Source organism: Synchiropus splendidus, chromosome 16 (genome assembly GCF_027744825.2).
Source record: "Synchiropus splendidus isolate RoL2022-P1 chromosome 16, RoL_Sspl_1.0, whole genome shotgun sequence".
Taxonomy (NCBI): domain Eukaryota; kingdom Metazoa; phylum Chordata; class Actinopteri; order Syngnathiformes; family Callionymidae; genus Synchiropus; species Synchiropus splendidus.
The window spans coordinates 15103141-15121476 of record NC_071349.1 but is presented as its reverse complement, the minus strand read 5'-3'; the positions used below and the strand labels follow the sequence as shown (position 1 = coordinate 15121476).

The 18336-nt window shown below is 45.7% G+C and overlaps 1 protein-coding gene across 3 annotated transcripts in view; it reads left to right on the top strand.

The window, feature by feature from the left end:
- ttll5 (tubulin tyrosine ligase-like family, member 5) overlaps positions 1-18326 on the top strand; it is a 49585-nt gene extending 31259 nt beyond the window's left edge. Inside the window, exons 28-32 of one of the 3 annotated variants that reach the window (XR_008412696.1) lie at positions 2800-2980; positions 5084-5247; positions 10020-10102; positions 15657-18073; positions 18149-18326. Coding sequence is in view for 1 of the 3 variants with exons in the window: in XM_053845797.1 (XP_053701772.1) it covers positions 2800-2980; positions 5084-5247; positions 10020-10102; positions 15657-15709 (481 nt within the window). In the remaining 2 variants the exon portion in view is untranslated. Of the gene's footprint in view, positions 1-2799; positions 2981-5083; positions 5248-10019; positions 10103-15656; positions 18111-18148 lie in introns of those variants that run through there. The other 2 variants (XR_008412695.1, XM_053845797.1) reach the window with 2 other exon arrangements.
- Positions 18327-18336: the final 10 nt, after the last annotated feature.

Sequence of the window (18336 nt, the reverse complement as noted above, 5' to 3'; positions counted from 1 at the left end):
TTGGATGATGCAGTTCAGGGGTGTAAGTGTGTGTCAAAATGTGTTTGCTCTAAGAGCAGGCATGAGACAGGCTCAGCAGTTGGATGACTTTTTACAAAGCATACCAAGCAGGCGAGTCAGCCAACAAACATTAACAAATGACTCTAAACTCACAAATCTGCGCTTGTTTACACTGACCTGGCTGAAATGTAGATACTGTGACATGATGTCATCACTGTGTCCATTTTTCCCACGTTCACCAAAGGCTCGATTAATGCTGCACATGTGCTCGGCTGTATTAAAAGTTGCAGAGCACCACAGGAAGTAAGCTGACACCCACAAGCAGAAGCTGGACATGAGAGGGAAGTCCCAGATACAGAGCCCTTGTGCTCTGCATCATTTCTGCCAAGGAGCTTATGACTCTGTCAGTGAGTTTGTTTGTCTGGCTGTCTACTACTCAAAAGCTACTTGTCATGGTGAAATGAAATTTTGTGGAAAGATTGATCGTTTCAAAATCTTCAGCAATGCCTCATTATTGGACCCCAAGGAACCAACACTGTTCTGATGGTCATTGACCGTGTCTCCTCATCCTGACCTCAACCATGTTTGAGCCAATCTAGTTGATACTGGACAAGAAGCTGGGAATACCCCAAACCAGAAGCCAGACTGTGAGAATAAACTTTACGGTTCAAGGATGGATTTGGAGCATTAGATGGACAGAAGGATCTGAGTAGTGTCTTCAGTCATGACGACTCTGTAACAGTCTGAAGAAGAGTCGAGCCGAAAGATAACGCTCTATATTTACTGGTGGATTTATGTCCTCCCCGCTAGTCTCAAGCTTTGAGTAGTGACAGAAAGAACAAGATCACAGGCTGTGTGTCTCAGTTGCCCTCAACATTGGGGGTATATGCTGGCCCAGGAAATACACCCAGACTGAGAATGGGAGGCGAGGGGTGAAAAGAGGATGTCAAGAAGGGGATCAAGCTGGCTGAAGGAGGTTGGCAGATTTTCCTTCAAGATGCTCAACAGGTCGAGGTCAACCTGCATTTGGTATTGGTCCATGTTGCTGCGGCAGTTAGTTGGTGGTCTAGGCGCAGAGGCCTGACCAGTGGGAGACCTGGGATGGAGTCTTTGGAGCTTGTAGCTGTACAGTGATGACATGTGGAGCAGAGGAGGGGTCTGGTCTTCCTGGTGTGCACGTCAATAATGTGCTTTTGAACGAATCAAGGGTGATGAACGGCTTGAGATGGAGCCGCCGATTCCTTACCGAAAATGTGTGGACCTCATTTTGCATTGTCATACATCCCAAAAAGGTCTGTTTCTCACAGAGAGAATTTATGGACGGAACGCTTTCAACCTGGAAAGTAGCTGGATCATACTCTAATAAAGTGGTCGCGGCGAAGGTCCCCGCGGTCCGGTGTGAAAGCTGCTGCCAAGTGAAAGGAAACGACTGCTGTAAACAAAGAATGAAATCTTAGTTTCTTGAATCCTTGGCCTCACAGACGAGCCGTTGTTTCCTGTACTTAAAAAACAAAAAACCTGAGTTTGTGCTACAATGGGAAACACATTGAGCATGTTCACATGAGTTTGGGATCTTTTGTTTGGCCTTCCTCAGTATTTGTCTCAAGATTTTTGTCCCACGGCAAGCATTGTTGGTTGAGATTAATTTGGTTCTAATTTTGGGACTTCTTGCCTCTAAATATACAACGTGACTATATCTGCAGTTTTCCAGTGACAGTTCTGACAACAGAATTTAAGGAATTTTTGATAAGCCTCCAGGGAATCCATATCTTGAGCTCTATCCTCTTGGCAGTTCTCACTACTCTTTATGGCATTATTTTTTTTTCTCTTGAGGTTTGACCCTGCCTTGTGCTTTATCTGACAAGCCTATCAATGGAACGTTACAGTTACAGATTTTGGTATTTATGATTCATAAATGACATTCTTATCCCATGAACTCAAAACTGTTTTCTTTTGTCGAGGCTTTTACATGAGTTTTACATACAAAACTGTAGTATATATAGTTGAAGTCTTTGGAAAAAAACTATATTATCATCCTTTTTGTCACTTGTTTGCCACTGTTCTAACATATTCCGTGGTATATCTGTGATTGGCTGGTGACCTGTCATAGGTGTCCCCATGCAAGGAATTGGTAGTGAATGAATGAAAGGGAGAGTAACTCCGGATGCTCCTCTTAAATTGGCAGTGGACCTCTTCCCTTCCCTCTCCAACTACAACCTCCAAATGTTCTTCCAGTTCTATTTTTTAAGAAATGCATGGCTCTCGAGTATTTCTTTTTTTCTGGAATTCTTCCCCCTGGCTTAAGCACACTGACACATGCCAAGTATTTAACTCTGACTTTCAGACCAGTTGTGCCATCAACAATCAAGTCTGGCCTCTTTAACGTACACATTTCAAATCTGCTTCAGCTGCATGTTATTTTGTTATCCTGAATAGGCCGGCCGACATGCTTCTTCAGCCGTCTCCAAAGAGAGAAAAGGACTATAACAGGATTAGTACTTATGACAGATAATCCACTTACAAACCTGTGGAGTGTGTCAAAAGGTTTAAAATTCCAGGTTGTGGTTTGGTGATATGAATGAAACCAGAAGTTCTTGAGGAACTGAAAAGTGAAAAAAAGAGTTCCTTATTCAGTTGCATTCTTTTACTGGCAGGCTTTCTCTTCTTTCACTCAACCGCCTCGTGTCCAGGAGAGTTTGTCATATTACCCTCCCATCTTTGCCTTGATAAGATTATCATGAATTTTGGCACTGTGTCCGCATCACGTATTTCAACTGGTGTAACTGTCTTCCTACGCAGCCATATTCCTTCAAGTCTCCAAGAGGGCCTGATGCAAAGCGCTTATGGCCTTGTGTCGGCCGTGGACCCCAAGCATCAGGTCACTGCGGGCAGCTACCCACTCCACTTCGCGATCAAGCAACTACAACAACAGAAGTGCCGGCAGCGACAGCTGGTGGAGCCGAGCCACTGCCAGCACCAGGTACCTTTGAATACTTATTTAGCAACCTGAGGGGAGTTTTTAGCTCCTCTCCCAACTGCTTTACCAGTGGGAACTTCCTCTTTAGCAGAAGCTCATTCCTAGAAAGCCAAACATGACTCTTTACCCCAAGACTGCATTGTTTGGCAGAGTGACTTCACTGGGCTTATATTGGACCGTGAGTCATTGTGGAATGCACGAGTGAGATTCCATTAATGGGCTTCAGCATTGCTCCGTTGTAGTTCTCCATTTGAGGTCACAATTAAAATGTCGGGTTATGAATTTCCCTGCAACCAAAACGCTTCAGTCACGCCTGACCAAAGGTTGTGTGGAGACTAGATTGATTTCTCACGGTGAGGTTTCAGTAGCTGGCCAGGAGCAAAGGAGGAAGTTAAGGCATTGTTGAAGCAAGATGACCTTCGAAGAATGTAGTGGAATTTAACTTTATATTCGCAAAAAAATGAATCAGGTTCCTAGAAACGCTTTAATGTTTGCCAGCAGGCAGAGAATCACATCAAGTTCCATCCATCAGTTTTCACCACACCCAGGCTTCCAAGTGATATCCTTCCACGGAGCATTGGTTCTGCTTTGAATCTCCCCTGGATGACTGAGCTTATAGAGACCCTGTGGAGAGGCCGTTTCTTCTGTCTGTGATCTTGTACAAATGAAGCTTTCTTTCATCACAACAGTGCTTTAGAGCAAACTCACAAGCTCCTAACACTGGGACTTGTGGTTTTCGATTACCAAGCAAAGTCATTCTTTCAACGATTTGAACCGTCTCACAGCATAATTCCTCTCTGCAGTGCCTCAGTTGGTTTTCTAAGAACTCTGGAGCCCACCGCTAGCTTTGGTGGCCACGGTTGGGAATGTACTTAAATGTAGTTTCCCCATCTGTGTACACATCTTTCCATGTCTTCTGCGAGCGGGAGAAATAGACAGAGGGCTGTTCCGGCACTCCAATCCACGTTCCAGTTATTGGGTGCAGACTGTGCGGCTCCTTCGCCGGCTTGGCCACCATCCACCTGGCAGCCTAACAAAGGTGCCCCTCCTGGCCCCGTCCTGCCGTAGGCCATCTAACCTGGAAACTCAGCTTCTCATTTATCAAGGCAGCAATTACATCAGATAGGCCCCGTCACACCACCGGGCCTTTGAAGGGCCTGAAAAAACCATTAGCAGGCAAGATAGCCGTATAAAGCTGCGGAGAAAATAGCATGGACGTGAGACGTGGAAGGAATGTATGCAGAGCATTCAGCAGCGCTGCGAGGATGGAGTCAGAAATATTAGGTCAGTAAGAAAACAGTCCCTGGGCCTTTGAAGAGAACTCATGTCAACAAAAAACTCATGGAATTTGCTCTTTCAATGGCCACTTATTCATGAAGCCTTTGCTTTAATGAAGCCACTGTTACTCAATGATGTCGCTTCAGATAGTGACCGACCCACTGAGAAGATGACCTCAGCTCCAGCCATGTTTGACCTCAATAGTGTGTGAACTCCGATACTTCAGTCCAGCAGTGCTTGGATGTCTGCTCACATTTAGGCATGTTGAGGGACACTACAGTCTAACAAGGGGAGCAGAACAGGCAAAAAACACCTCACAGGTGATCAGCTGACAACTGACCGTGAAATTTATTGATAAACTGACATGAGCGAATATAAAGACAAATTACTCAGAAACAAATCAATGAACACAAGCGGACAAAACAACAATTTCTGTGATGCAACGACTACTTTAGTTACTCAAGTGACCAACAAATGGATGTAGTGTATGACCACAAGAAGTTATTTAAAAACAAAAAAGTAACGAAATACTACAAACAGAAAAAGATAGCTAACCCCACACACCACACAGGCTGCCAAGAAATAGCTTCAACAACACAACAGCTTTGTAAATGATAAATAGCTAGGAAAAATGAAACTCATTACAGATGGACCGACCAGGTAGCATCAACAGTCCATGTTGACTTTGGAGTCGTGCACGTGTTCTCAGTATGATTAGAGGAAATCTGTCATCAGCGCGTTCATATGTTCATTGTTGTTGTTTCCTCACAATGAAGTGTTTGTGTTTATGTCTAGACAAAGCCATGGATGTAATGCTTTGTGTCCTAGGTCCAGCACTGTGAGGCGACAATCGCCCCCGTCTCCTCTGGTGGTCGCTTTTGTCCCCAGCACAACTCCAGCCTCATGCCGACGTGTGTCAATCCTGCTCTCCCCCCGAAACCTCCCAGCACAGCCAGAGAGAGCCAGAGCAGGAAAACAAAGCGCCTCATCAAGTAAGACATTGACTCCCGGCCACTGCTTAAATCCTGCACAGCTGAGAGCGAGTCCCTGGGTTCACGAGGACACGGCTAATGCTAATGAGAGTTATAATATGTGCTCCCAGTGCTTTGGCTGTGCGGCGTATCCTGCTGTTGAGTAAACAACCTCATCACAGGCCTGATTTCTGCCTGGATGGTAAACACTGTTTGGTTCAGCGGCAGGGCCGCGGCTCCACGTCCCATGCAAATCCTGTTTGGTTTGGAGATAAGCTAAAGAGGGGGGAAAAGGAGAGGGAGAAGGGGTGGCTGAAATGACGCCTGCTTCTCTTTACAAAAGCCAGAATCAGTTGGGAAGCGTGAACTATGAACTATGCCATCATTGTTGCTCACTGTTGATGACACACTGTGGCCAACGCGCCGGCTCTTCACACTCGTATAACGGGACCTGGCAGAGGTGGAAACATTATCTGCTTAATGTGACGCAAACTTTCGAAATCAGAGAATTGCTTTCCATCATTTTTGACATTTTCTAATTTTATCTTGTGTTAGCACTCATTCTTTGCCCCTAGCAAAGTCCAATTTTCCATCCCACTCTGCTATAAACCTCCTTTACTTTGCTTAGGACCATGCTTATGTTTAGTTGGACTACAAATATCATTTTGGATACTAACTGATGCAGTGCGTTGTGGGAATGATAGAGTGAGTGGTGGGAGCTCTGTAGCCAACCATTGCTCCACAAGTCAGTCTGCTGATCTAACTGGAGGATGTACTGGTGAGCTCAGGCTACAGCTGATGACTGTATCTCATGCAAAGTAACCTGGAATGCCTAGATATTACCTTGAAAATCATATGTAGGTGTTAATGTACTAGAGTCTCTACGGTCTGGATAAGGTGTGTGAGTAGTTAGCAAAGAGATAAGGAGGCGGGAGTGCAGAGGTTGCTCTATAGGTTAGGGCAGCCGGATAGGTGCCGTGTTTGCTCCTGTGTGTGTGTGTGTGTGTGTCTTCCTGGCAGTCACCGTGTTTACCCTCTGCATGTGGAATTCCATCGCCCACCCCCTCTCTCACACTCACACACACACACACACATATACACGCTCTGTCCCACATATTTGTGGTGGACCAGTGTGACAGGGGAAAGTGTGGGAAAAACGGAAGCTTCAGGTCCAAAAATGCACGGATGGAAACAATGAAGAGAAAGACAAAAAGAATGTGCGGAATAGAAAGAATGACAGAGAAAAGTCGGGATAATAAGTTGCTTCCCTTTATTTCCAGGGCTCATTTTAGCGGCAACTTAATACCTCTGTTATTGAGGCACATCTGAAAGGCATCTGACTTGAGGCCTTAAGCCCCTCCAGCTTATAATAGAATCACTGTGCTGGGTGTATTCATACAGTTCAAGGTTATCCAGCCCGCCAAACACCTTCCCTCGTGCCAGCAGTCCAACTGTTTGATATACCGGCTCTGTACTCACCCAGCCCCCCACCCCTCACCCCCCTCCCCGATTAACAGTTTTATCTATTCATCAGAATGACATTTGCTTTTAAATAGGAAAAAAAGGGTGAACGTTCCGCCTGATTCCACGAGCACCGAAAAGTGAGACACTGAGTCAGACTGTACAGCGGGAGACTCTCCAATCAGCAGTCTGAAAATGCTGACTGAATGAACTATTCACCACCGACTTCTGAAAGAGGAGCAGAAGAAGCTGAATAGACGCTGGCAAGGTTTCCAGCTCGCTTTATTTTTCTTTTTTTCGCTTCATAAACTCACGACGTGCTGAGACGGATAAATCAAGGGCTTCGTAGTGAATGGACTTAGTGTCACGGTGATGGAAGAGCTGAGCCAAAAGACAATGCTCGCCTTTTACTGGTGGAGCTCGTGGTCACCAGTTTTGGAGTGACAGAAAGAAGATACAAATCATCATTTTCTCTCCAGGGCGCCTGGACTTCATGTGAAAAGCTCAGCCACCTGAGAGAGACTTAAAGTAGAGAAGGGGTTCTTCACCTTTTTGATCTAGTGCCCCACCTTAACCAGAACAAATGGGCCCGAGGCCCATTCAATAGAACTGACTACTGACATTACTCTTGATTTCATTTGTGATCAACAACCTTATTTAATCTACTTACACATAAACAAACCAAAACCTTGTGAAATGACATGAAACCATGTGATCATTGCAAAGATATTTGTCATCAAAAAATCCAACCAGCAGCAGAACCAGGTGCGAGTCATGTCCATCAAATTGAATTGTTGTGTTGAGAAAATTGGAAAAACTGAATAAAATTCTGATTAAAATAAATGTAATAAAACCATGTCTAAATATCATAAAATAATATATTTTATTTAAACTCAAAAGAAGACATAAGTAAAGTGTAAATGAAATGAATTTTCAAAACTGTGGAAAAGGTTTCATGATCGGTTTTTACAGTGTGGGGAGCAATATCTCTTTCTTCATCATTTTTTTTTTTTTCAAGAACTTCTCCATAGTTGTTAACTGTCACAGATTTGCAGCTGTCAAGTCATTTCAGTGACACACTACTTCCACCATATGTGGATGATGTATTACAACTGAGCGTCTCGCGGCCCTCGAGCCAAAAGTGTAAAACTAAAAAACTTTTAGCAGCCCTCAAGGAGGCACTGAAGTAGACCATTGCTCCTCCACATGAGGAGGATGTCTTTGAGTTGACTCCAGAAACCTCCATGTTCCCTCAAAAGAACTTGACTCCAGGTTGCACCCATCCACCAGTGATAGCAGGTTATTGTTCGTGAGCAAGGGACCTGTGGCATATGACATCTACCTGTATAGGTGGCTCATTGTCAATGTGAGTTTATGCATGGAGGTCGTAGATCTCCTCACTTTCTCAACTCCTGCAACTACTTAGACGAGTTGATAAAACCTCTGATACATGGAGGAAAATTGATGGTTGAAAACTCCTTGTGTGCTGTTCACACTAATGTCTGCCCGACTGGAAAGCAAAGCAACCTGTTGCTAATTATAGAATCCGGGATTTTTTGTGTGTGTAGAAAAATAGTTACGTGATCCAGTTCAATAAATCGGATTTCTGTGGGCACAACGACCCAATTACGGCAGGGTCACATCTGCAGGCTCACTGAAGCTCCTGATCCAGCAGGAACAGCTGAAGGACCAGAAGATTCATGCAGTTTGATTATCAAATAGTTCCTCTGGAGCTCCATCTGTTACCTGTTTTCTGTGTCCCCTTTTTCTTATCTGTGTTTTTACTGTCAACCAACTTCTTTTCTGAATCTCAAGGTGTGTTTTTGCAGTCTCTTATTAGCTGTCGATAAGATCTCGAGTTTGGCCTGAATCTTTTCCTGATCATCAAGATCATATTTTTTGCGTGCTCTGCATTTTTTATTATTTGGTTCAATTTAATTAATTTAAACCACTACTGTCCGTCATGTACAAAGTTTATAAGATATCAGTTCCATTTTTACTTGTATTGAACTATATTTGATTGTTGCGACACAGAATTTGGAGTGAAACTGACTGAGGAGTCTATTAAAAATAACTAGACTTTAAGTTGCCATTTTATCGCTGTTAAATCAACTTGGCAGCAAAGCATACAGAGCTTTGCATGACTAGCATTGTGCTGCATATAAATGCATTAAATGTGAGAAAGGAAATGACTCTATAGCTCTTGGCTCTCTTCAGCGATACCTCAGTACTATCACCCGGGGCGTGATTTTTCACCGCCGCTGAAAAGACTCATACAAGATTGACTCAAGTCTTTGAAAGGGGCAATTTGTAACGCAAATAAATGAGCTGTTTTGGTACTTTGTTTGTGAGGTTTGGCCACGGCAGCTGTAACTACGGAAACCCCCGGCTGTCGTGTGGCATTACTAATAGGGTGACAATTACAGCAGCGCCATTAACGTCAGCCTCGCCGCTGCTCTTGCTCCTTATTAATCAACCGCAACAGTAGTTGTTTTCACGGGACACTACACATACACAGGAGCAGCCAAACACATGTTTATGGTTCAGCCTTATCCGCTGTGAATCACACACCAGCTACCTGTAAGTCGTGTTTACATTCAGACCCCTCGGTTGAAAGTTGGAGCACGCTGGCAGGAGCGACTCTTGAGGTGGCAGCGGGAGAGACTGTTGACAAAGAGCGCGATGTGAGAACCCGAGAGGTCAAGTGTTTTTCCCCCACTCAATATGAAAGTAGTTGCTTCCTGTCAAGGTACGCCGCGGCCCGAAGTGGGCCAATTCTATTTGTGGTTGTGTAATGCAATGAAAGAACAACTGTGCAGCCCCTTACAAGGAGGCAGTGTGCGCACTCATTACCTTCTTAATGCTGCTCTGGCACGCTGCTGTTATGGGGCGAAAGGTTAATGCCAACTAAGCTTTATTTATTGTTCCCACACTTGAAAAAATACTTAGCAGATTTAATGTATAAGGTCGCGCGTCTTACGGTGAGGAGAAAAACAGTGTGGTCTTACAATGGCCTTTGAATATTATATATATCTGCAGGACATTATTCCACCTACTAGATGAGCTGAACTAGAACAATTGAGTTAGTGATGTTTCATTTGTCAAGCACCTCTGAAGCTAACTGAAGTCGTAACTGCAATTTAAAAGATTTGACCGATTAAGAAAGAAAGATAGTCATCCACGAGCGAGTCCAGGTAGAACCACTTGTCCTCATGATCTCTGCGAGTCACTAGTTAGTGATTTAAAAAGTAGGTATAATGTTGAGTGAAGCTGACGACCGCAGGGATTTTTCCTTCCTCTTCACTCTCACATATCTTATGTCTGCTCAACAGGCAACCGTCGCAGGAGAGGTCAGCCAGCGGAACAGTCTCCAGTAGCCAACAGATGGTCTACGAGGCGCTCTGTGGTAAAACAGGTGGGTCTGCTGCTGTCTGATGCCATGATACCCAGCTGTCCCAGCTACTCGGGGTGAGACGATGGGTACATGCAGGATAGCTTCAATGGAGTTTCAGCCATTAGTTATCCTCTGCATGCTTGTGGGAGGAAACCAGAGTGCCAATATAAGGTGAATACAAACTCCACACCAGCCTCATGAAGATTTAAGAAAACTTAAGAAATAAATGGATCTTAAAATCGAATGAGGAAGTCAGTGGACTTGGCAGAATAAGACATAGAAAGTGAAGCTTTTCTGGGACAATGTCAGTGTGAAGATTCAAACCAAGAATGGTCGTAATCGTGGTGGATGATGAATGCGAGGTCATTACCAGCAGCAGGATGATTCTGAGCGTGACACAACAGGATTGATGAGGCCAGGAGGTGAATCCAGAAACAAGGACTTGCCTAAGAGTAGCCCTCTTTAAACTCCGCGCCAAGTCGAGAGCCAGAACCAAATGAGCGAAAACAAACTTTCCGGTAATTCAATCACAGAAGTCCACAGATAACAGTCCGGTTACAAAGAGGCACTAAGGAGCGGAGGCACTGTTTGTCACGAGGCATCTGGCGTCCATTTCCCCTCATTTTAATTAGAGTCACTCAAACGGTTGTCCTCGCAAAACCTTGATTTGTACCATTGCCTCGTCCAACTGCGTCTGAGAATTTGAAACGGGTCAGTGTGAAGTTCTTCCTGGTGTTCTTACAACCAATCATATTTGTGATGTTGGACCTCATAGGCAGTCTGGCTCACAAGCCACCTGTGCTCAAGCCTGTTTTGTTCCTCTTCCAACATGTCATGTGCCACAAAACCAGCACGTCTGTAGCTCAGTAGTCGCTCACTGTCATCTCTCTCAGGTTATTCTTGACAACCCTGAATTTTGGGGGTGTACCTGAAGGTGTCACATGTATGTGAACGCATTCGGTTTGGGCGCACATCCTGGAAATGTGAGGTCCAAATGCACCTTGAAGTACATGCAGTTCTCTAATATGAGTGCACTTGGCGGTCAGTTTTCTTCAGTGTGTGAAATCTTCCAAGACAGCTCCTACGTGGCATCTTCACAACACACTTATACCTACAGTCCGTTCCCCTCAAAGGACTTCACCCATTGCCCCGAATGAAACTGTCACCGCAAGATTGTCCAACATTCCATGGCTCAGTGAAACCCTATTGTAGCAGATGACATGTTTTCCTTCTCAAATAGTGGTCTTGGAGCACGACGTCACCTTGGTCATAAACAGGTTGACGCACACATCTGTTTGTGTCATCTGCAGCTATATGTTCGAATGACACCATGTATTATGTCATTGGCGTGTTGCAGTCAAGCCGACCCCGCGTGCGACCTGCCGGGTGCCAAATCAGGCGGCTGGAAAAACACAGCAGCTCCCTAACAGCGCCGCATTTTCCTCCCCCACCTCCCCGAAACTTTTCCCTCTCTGTTCCCAGAGGCAAAATTGCTGGCTCCAGCGAACAAACACCTTATAAACTCATCTGTTACAGCAACTGTAGCAGCTGGACGGCGCTTTGACCGTCCATCTCATCTGAGTCGTGGGTACTTTGTACTTCATACACAAGTGCTTTGGACATTTGATGATGTTGGAGATATATGGGTCGGGAGTTTGGGGCTTTGACTTGATATAGCTCTGCTGGATGCATGAAATAGACAAGGATGACAAATACTGTGTCAAGGTCCTGTCACGTGTGCCAATTAGCTTGTGGGCTACTGTTGTTGGCAAGTAGATCTGAAGTGTATTTGTATTTTACTGCTTACCATTGTTGTGCTATTGGCTGATATGGAAAAACACAACAGAAAGGTTGTTCAAAGCAAAGGAATACATGTGTGTGACTGAGAGGGACCCAAGTGGACAGGTGAAGTTACAGGAGAGATAAAGAAGGTGGGGCTGAGGCTCAACTGTCCAGGGCCATGGAGCGTGTGAGAAAGAGGGGGAGAAGCACGTGCAGGCAGAAGAGTGGAGAAAAGTGTCAGGTGTGATGTGTGACAAAAGGGTGACGGCAAGGATGAAAGGGAAAGTGTCCAAAAGGGTGGTCAGGACAGCAATGTTGTATGGTTTGGAAACAGTGGCACTGAGGAAAAGACAGGAGGCAGAGCTGGAGGTAGCAGAGATGAAGATGCTGAGCTTCTCTCTGGGAGTGAGCAGGATGGATAGGATCAGAGGGACAGCGCATGTGCTCAGGTGTTTAGGAGACAAAGTCTAAGAGGCTAGATGGAGATGGTTTGGACCTGTACAGAGGAGAGAGAGCCAGTACATTGGTAGATGAAGATGTTGAGGTTGGAACTGCCAGGCAGAAGGTGGAGAGGAGGGACAAAGAGGAGATTGATGGAGGTGGTGAAGGAGGACATGAGGTTTGTAGGTTTGAGAGAAGAGGAAGCAGAGGACAGGGTTAGATGGAGGGAGATGATCCACTGTTGCCCCCCCTGAAGGTGAAGCTGAAAGACAAAGAAGAAGAAGAAGAAGAACGGTTGTTCAAAGCAACTTAAGTCTGGTACCGTTACTTACTCTGGACCCACTCAGGGTAACCAATACTGCAAGCTCAAACGCTGCCTGAGCCGTTCCTATCAGAAATTCATCCAACCATGTGATTGCCTCTCAAGAGTTATCTGCCCTTGTTAACTCTGCGCTGTACAATTTCAGACCACAAAACAAAAAAAAAGCTAAGACTCCGCCGCGCAATCAGAACCTGGGCGACCCATAATCACTTGGAACATCCAGGTTGAGGCACTGAGTGGAGACAGGTGGACGCTGTCGAGCGGGTGGTTTATCCATGCATCGCAAATGAACCAGGGAGAGAGGCAAGTGTGTGGCATTTCGGAGGGAACAGGGTGTTATTAGAGGTGACACGGCCTTTGTTGGGCTTAGGAGTGAGTCAGGGCACGCTGTCTGCCCAGTTTACCTTTGTGGAGAGATGACTGAGCTCCAGTGATTGACTCTGACAGGGAGTTAGAGCGGGTCCAAGTCGAGAGCATTCTCCATGATCAGCTGTCAGCCGTCATCAATCACACTCCCCCTTTATCTCTGTCGTGTGTGCTCTCCTAATCTCTTTCTCTGTTGCGTCGGCCATCCATTCTTCTGCTGGCTCCGGCGATTCATTTCAACACACTGCGACAGCAGGGTTTTCTAAGGACCCATTGAAGCTAACAAACCCAGGTTATATCAACCATATGTGTTTTACAGCTCTTTCCCTTGGCAATAGCTCCCCAAGTCTCCACGGTCCGAGTGCGAGGGGAGATTTATCGCTCCCGGTTTTAAGAAGGAAATGAATGTGCCATTTTAATACGAATCTGATCATGCCTGCGTCGGGAAGGTAGATGCTGGCGCTCCACCCCCGAACAGAGTTGTTTTTTCAATGTAAAGTCACTGGTGACTCCATCTGGTTCAGCATTTACTGCTGAACAGAGCGGTGTTCAATGTTAGCTACAGGTGTGACTGCTCTTTATTTTTAGAAAAGGAAGGGACTGAAAGGTTGGGTTGAATGCCTGAAAGCAATGAGAGTTGTATGGGAGGAGGGTTAGGAGAAATGTGTGGCAGGTGAAGACTGAAAAAGAGGGTGTAGTGAAGGAGGATCTGCTTTTCTATGGTGTGACTGAGGAAGATGCTGAAGTTAGACAGAGACGGGATGCCAGAGTTCACCCCTAAAGACAAAAGTCAAAGATGCACAATTGATAAAGAAACAATGGCAAGAATAACTAGCAACCTAGCATCACATTTTTTTTTCCGATTAGATTGTCTTTGGTCTTGCACAGGCTTTTTAAACGGGGGTTGTTAAAAACGTTATATAGTTTGATATTAGACACACACAGGCACAGAGACGGGTCAAAGCATCTTCCCAGGTGGTGCCCTGAGTTCTGCACTGCCTTTGTTGCCACAAGTTCCCGACTCCCCCCAGGATGTCTACCTTTCCCTGCCACTAACCTTAGCCCTAACCCTCAGCTCCCTGCTGCAGATTACCACCCTACCATGTTGCTCCAGGATAATCTGCCGGCCAGTGTGGCTCCTTTTCTTCGCCTTCCTCTCCGTCATTCCTCTGACGCCCTCCTCCCCAGTGCCAGCGATTACAGTTTGGTGTGTGACTCATGCTGCAACACACTGCCACGCATACTCCTCGTTCCCTATGGTCCTTTTGTGGACACTTCCCCTCAGAAAAATTGTCATCTCAGATCCAGAGACAGTGGTCTGAATGATAAGTCTTGATACATGTTCTCTGTTGCCTCACATCAATGGTGCTGGTAGTAGTTGTATGGCAACCACATTGGCATCTGAAGCTTGTGCTTGTTTTTCTGAAGCCCATATAACTGAGCGTCAACAGTATTGATGATACATGACAGTGGAATGGAGAAGTGCCTCTTGCCTTTTTGACCCCCAGTTGGTAGCCCACTGTGTAGCTCCTGATTGTGCTGGATCAGAACTCTCTGGAATCAATGATAGTCTCGCCCACGCTGAAGTGCCACCTTGGACTGGCGTCTGCATCTCTCACAGAGCTGCGGGACGTGTCATCTTATTGGAAGCCAGCGCGACGTTTTCCAGCTCGGTCAGGCCTCACGGTGTAAAAGAGCACCAAAATAAACACAGTGTGCTGAGAGGGAATGAAAGAGAATACTGTTTGGGAGCACAAACAGCAGCTCGAACCCAAGTCAGAAAGCCTTTTTTCTTTCTTTGCTGGACAGCTGGCCATGTGCCAGCGTGACATGCTGCAGAGCGACGGGTCAGCCAGACGAAAACCTGACCAAGCGCATGCATCTGCAGGTGCAAAGCTGGGCATCGCATCAGAAAGACTCCTACGATTAAAACACATTTTAGTTTCACCTTTTAAAACCAACATCCTGAAAGTGAGGAGCACAGAAACAGAAACATGGTGCAACAATAACAACTGTGTATAGAGAGTTTTTTCTTTATGATAGACTTCAATGAGAGGCCCACAAACCCAGGGCCGAGAGCTGCTAAACTAAGTAAGGTGTTGAATCTGTCCCTCTGTGCTTTGGGACCGGAACCACTTCGAGAACTTGATATCAGTTCCAGTGGTCGTATCCTCCTGCGGGATCCTCTGTCATAGATAGCACAAGTGCCATGACACATTGTTTCTATCACAACCAAAACATGATTCAGTCCATCCTCTGCTGAGAAGCAAGTGCAGCATCAGTTTCTCCAGAGTTGGAGACCAACTCCTTCAAGCTCCTGCAGACGTCTCATGTCTCTCTGTGAACTGAGACTTGAATTTGTGTGGTACTCTATGGCAGGTGGCTCTTTCACGGGAGGATTATGGGGATCTCCAGTGACCTCTGTTTGATGGAGGATGATGCCCAAAGCAAACTTTAGTTGAGGGAACATGCATTGGTGTGGTGTGAGGAGCCTCCTAATTTTGATTTCAGTCAAGCTTGATGCTGCGCTCATCTCCCTCTAAATATCAAACAGATGGTTAGCATTACTCTGAAAAGAGTAACCGCTAGCTCTTACGACTCAGAGTGTTCCCTGGGTCAAATTTGATTTTCTGACTAATATTTATGCTTTTCTTCTGTTGCCAGGTTTGTCTGTGTACTGCACGCTGTTCACTGGCCCAGAGCCAAGTCACAGATGACACCAAGTTGACCGAGGAGAAGTCCTCCCCGTCTGCTGGCCCAACAGGTGTCCCTGCATGTGACTGGATATTCTGGGCAGACGGCATTTGCAGACATCGGATCCTTATAATCTCTGTGTGTCCGAGCCTCAGGACGTGTGCCAGGCCAGGAATCCCCAGCTTCATTCCGGGTGGGGAATTTTATCATGTAGCTCACCATCATCAGATCCGCTCACCGGCCGCCCACCCTCGTCTGCAGCCCCAGCGCGATGATGTCAGTAACAGGTAGAGACTTTAGCAGATGTTCCCCTCCAGCCCTGAGCAGACGAGCGCCTCAATTTTCACGCTGATTTGTTGAGGTAACACATGCTGGAGTTGTGACTTCCTCTCCATGCTGAAGCCAAATCTAACTCTGTTTCTAGCCAAAGGATGTGTCAAAGATCAGCATCTGGTGCTCAGAGAACTTCCTCTATCTCTAAACACTGGCAGACTTAGCTGTTTCCAGTCCAGCGTGGAGATCAATCCCCTACCTGTTACTGCGGTTGAACTATCCGTCCAGGGAGACAGTCTTGGTGACATCCCTCCTTCAACTGGAGCAGCAGCATCTTACAGTATCTCTGAGTCGGACTACCGGGTCACACATTGTACAACTGTAGATAATTCAACAGCTGACCATGTCTAGTAGAGTCTCCAGTCGCAGCTATTGTATGAAGCCGCTGCAAAACGTACTGCCGGATCTGACTCTGATATGTTCTCTTTCGCCCACACGTTCAGAAATCTGACATTCAGTGGTGTGCTAAAGTGAATGACCTAGTATTTGCACACTCCATAGTTTTGCTGACTTGTGTTTGAGCAAGTTACTGTGATTGATAGCAAGTCAAGTACTGGTTGTCTGTACTGGTGGAGCTGGTGCTCTGACAGCTTAAATGACCCTTAAAGTCATGGTCAGGCCACAGTAAAAACCCAGATGCAATGCCTTTGATAGTTGCAATGGGGAAGCTTGTACCCCAGCTGAGGTTTATGCTGTTATATTAGAAAACACGCTTTCTTAAAGATGTTTCAGGGCCTCCACTATGTCAGGGACTGAGGTCCTCCACCACCATATCAGGGGTTCTTACTGGCAACTGGAGGAGCATTGCCTTCTCCATGTTGGTTAACCCAGAGTCAAGCCTTTGACCAGCTTTTGCATTTCCCCAGCAACCGCGTTGATCTATTCCATCGACCCTTCAGGGCGTCTGCTGGCATGTCTGGGATGTTCAGTGGGGAGTCGTAACCTGACAGCACAGCCAGGAAACTGCTAGGTACATTACTGAAGGAGGCGTTGAGGACTCTGTCGGGGGTTGTCATTTCTATCGGCCAGAGTCTTGTCAAGGCCCCAGGATTTGTTGTCTTACAAAGGTGTAGCTAATGCGGTGCCTGGGGGAATCAGGTAGCCAGCAGGGACCATGGAAGTTGGCCAGTATTAATAAACATGGTGACCCCTGCTTGAGAAGAGAATCTGCACTTTACCCAGCGGGACTGTAACTCAAGCCTTTTGTGCTTGTGGGCTTGGCTGTTTATGAATGAACTCCTGAAGGCCTCTGATCTCCAGTGCTTTTTGTGGGTGTCACAGTGCATTGTCTGACACAACAATTGCACTTTCACCTCCATCACTTGCCTACATGATGGAGTCGCGAACTGAATGGGGGTTTTGAAACTTGAGCCTCCATAACTCTCGATTTATTGTGGATCGAATCCCTTTTATAGTTTTCGGCCAGCTACTTTTAACTGTACAAATGAAGGAGGCTGTGCTGTATAGAAATGTAGGAGTGGATCATTTGTCTTTTTTATGTTTTTTTTTTCTCAGAAAATGTAAAGCATTTGCACTCAGATTCTTTCTTGACCTGTGAGGTGTTGGACCAACTGTTACAATTTTGTCTTGAAATATTGTGGCATGTTTATTTATTGTGAGGACCAAAGTTGTTGTGTAGCTTATAATACAAGTATGCAGAGCCTTTGATGAAGGTTGTAGGACCATCGAGCACTCAGGGTGTAGTAACAAGAGTAATAAGTGTGATGTTATTTATATTTTTTATGTCCAAAATACTTGAATTATTTTGCATGTCTGACCGTGTGCTGTCGTGTTTGTGTGCATGCTACAAGAATCCTACTGCCAGAAGTAAGTCAGTGTTTGCCTTCTCCTGTGATGAAGATTTACTTTTGTTCAGGGTTGTTTTTACTGAAGCAGCACGGCGATCGGACATGCTGAATGTGGCAATAAAAACTGTCAATAGTGGGTTGTTTTTTTTTTTCGTCTCTTAAATTCTCAACAGGATTCCCAACACCGGAGGTGATCACTGGAACCAGACAACATTGAGTATGTGAGCGTCCCCAGTCGTTCGGACGGTGAGTAGTCTGCAGTGGGTAAAGCAAGCCACGCCCAAAAAAGGTCCCTCTCTTAATGGCTGTCATTCTGTACAGTGTTTGCCCGGGAATTATCAACATGTTATGGTTGAAACTCCATCTGCAGTGTGTTCATGGGTGAAGGAAAAGGCTCTTCTTAGTCTCCACTTCAGGTGCTTCAAGGTGGAGGTAGGAGACATTTTGAAAAGAAGCCTCTTGAAGGTGCTGTTGAACTAGCTCACAGTCTGCAATAAACTCTTCTTATC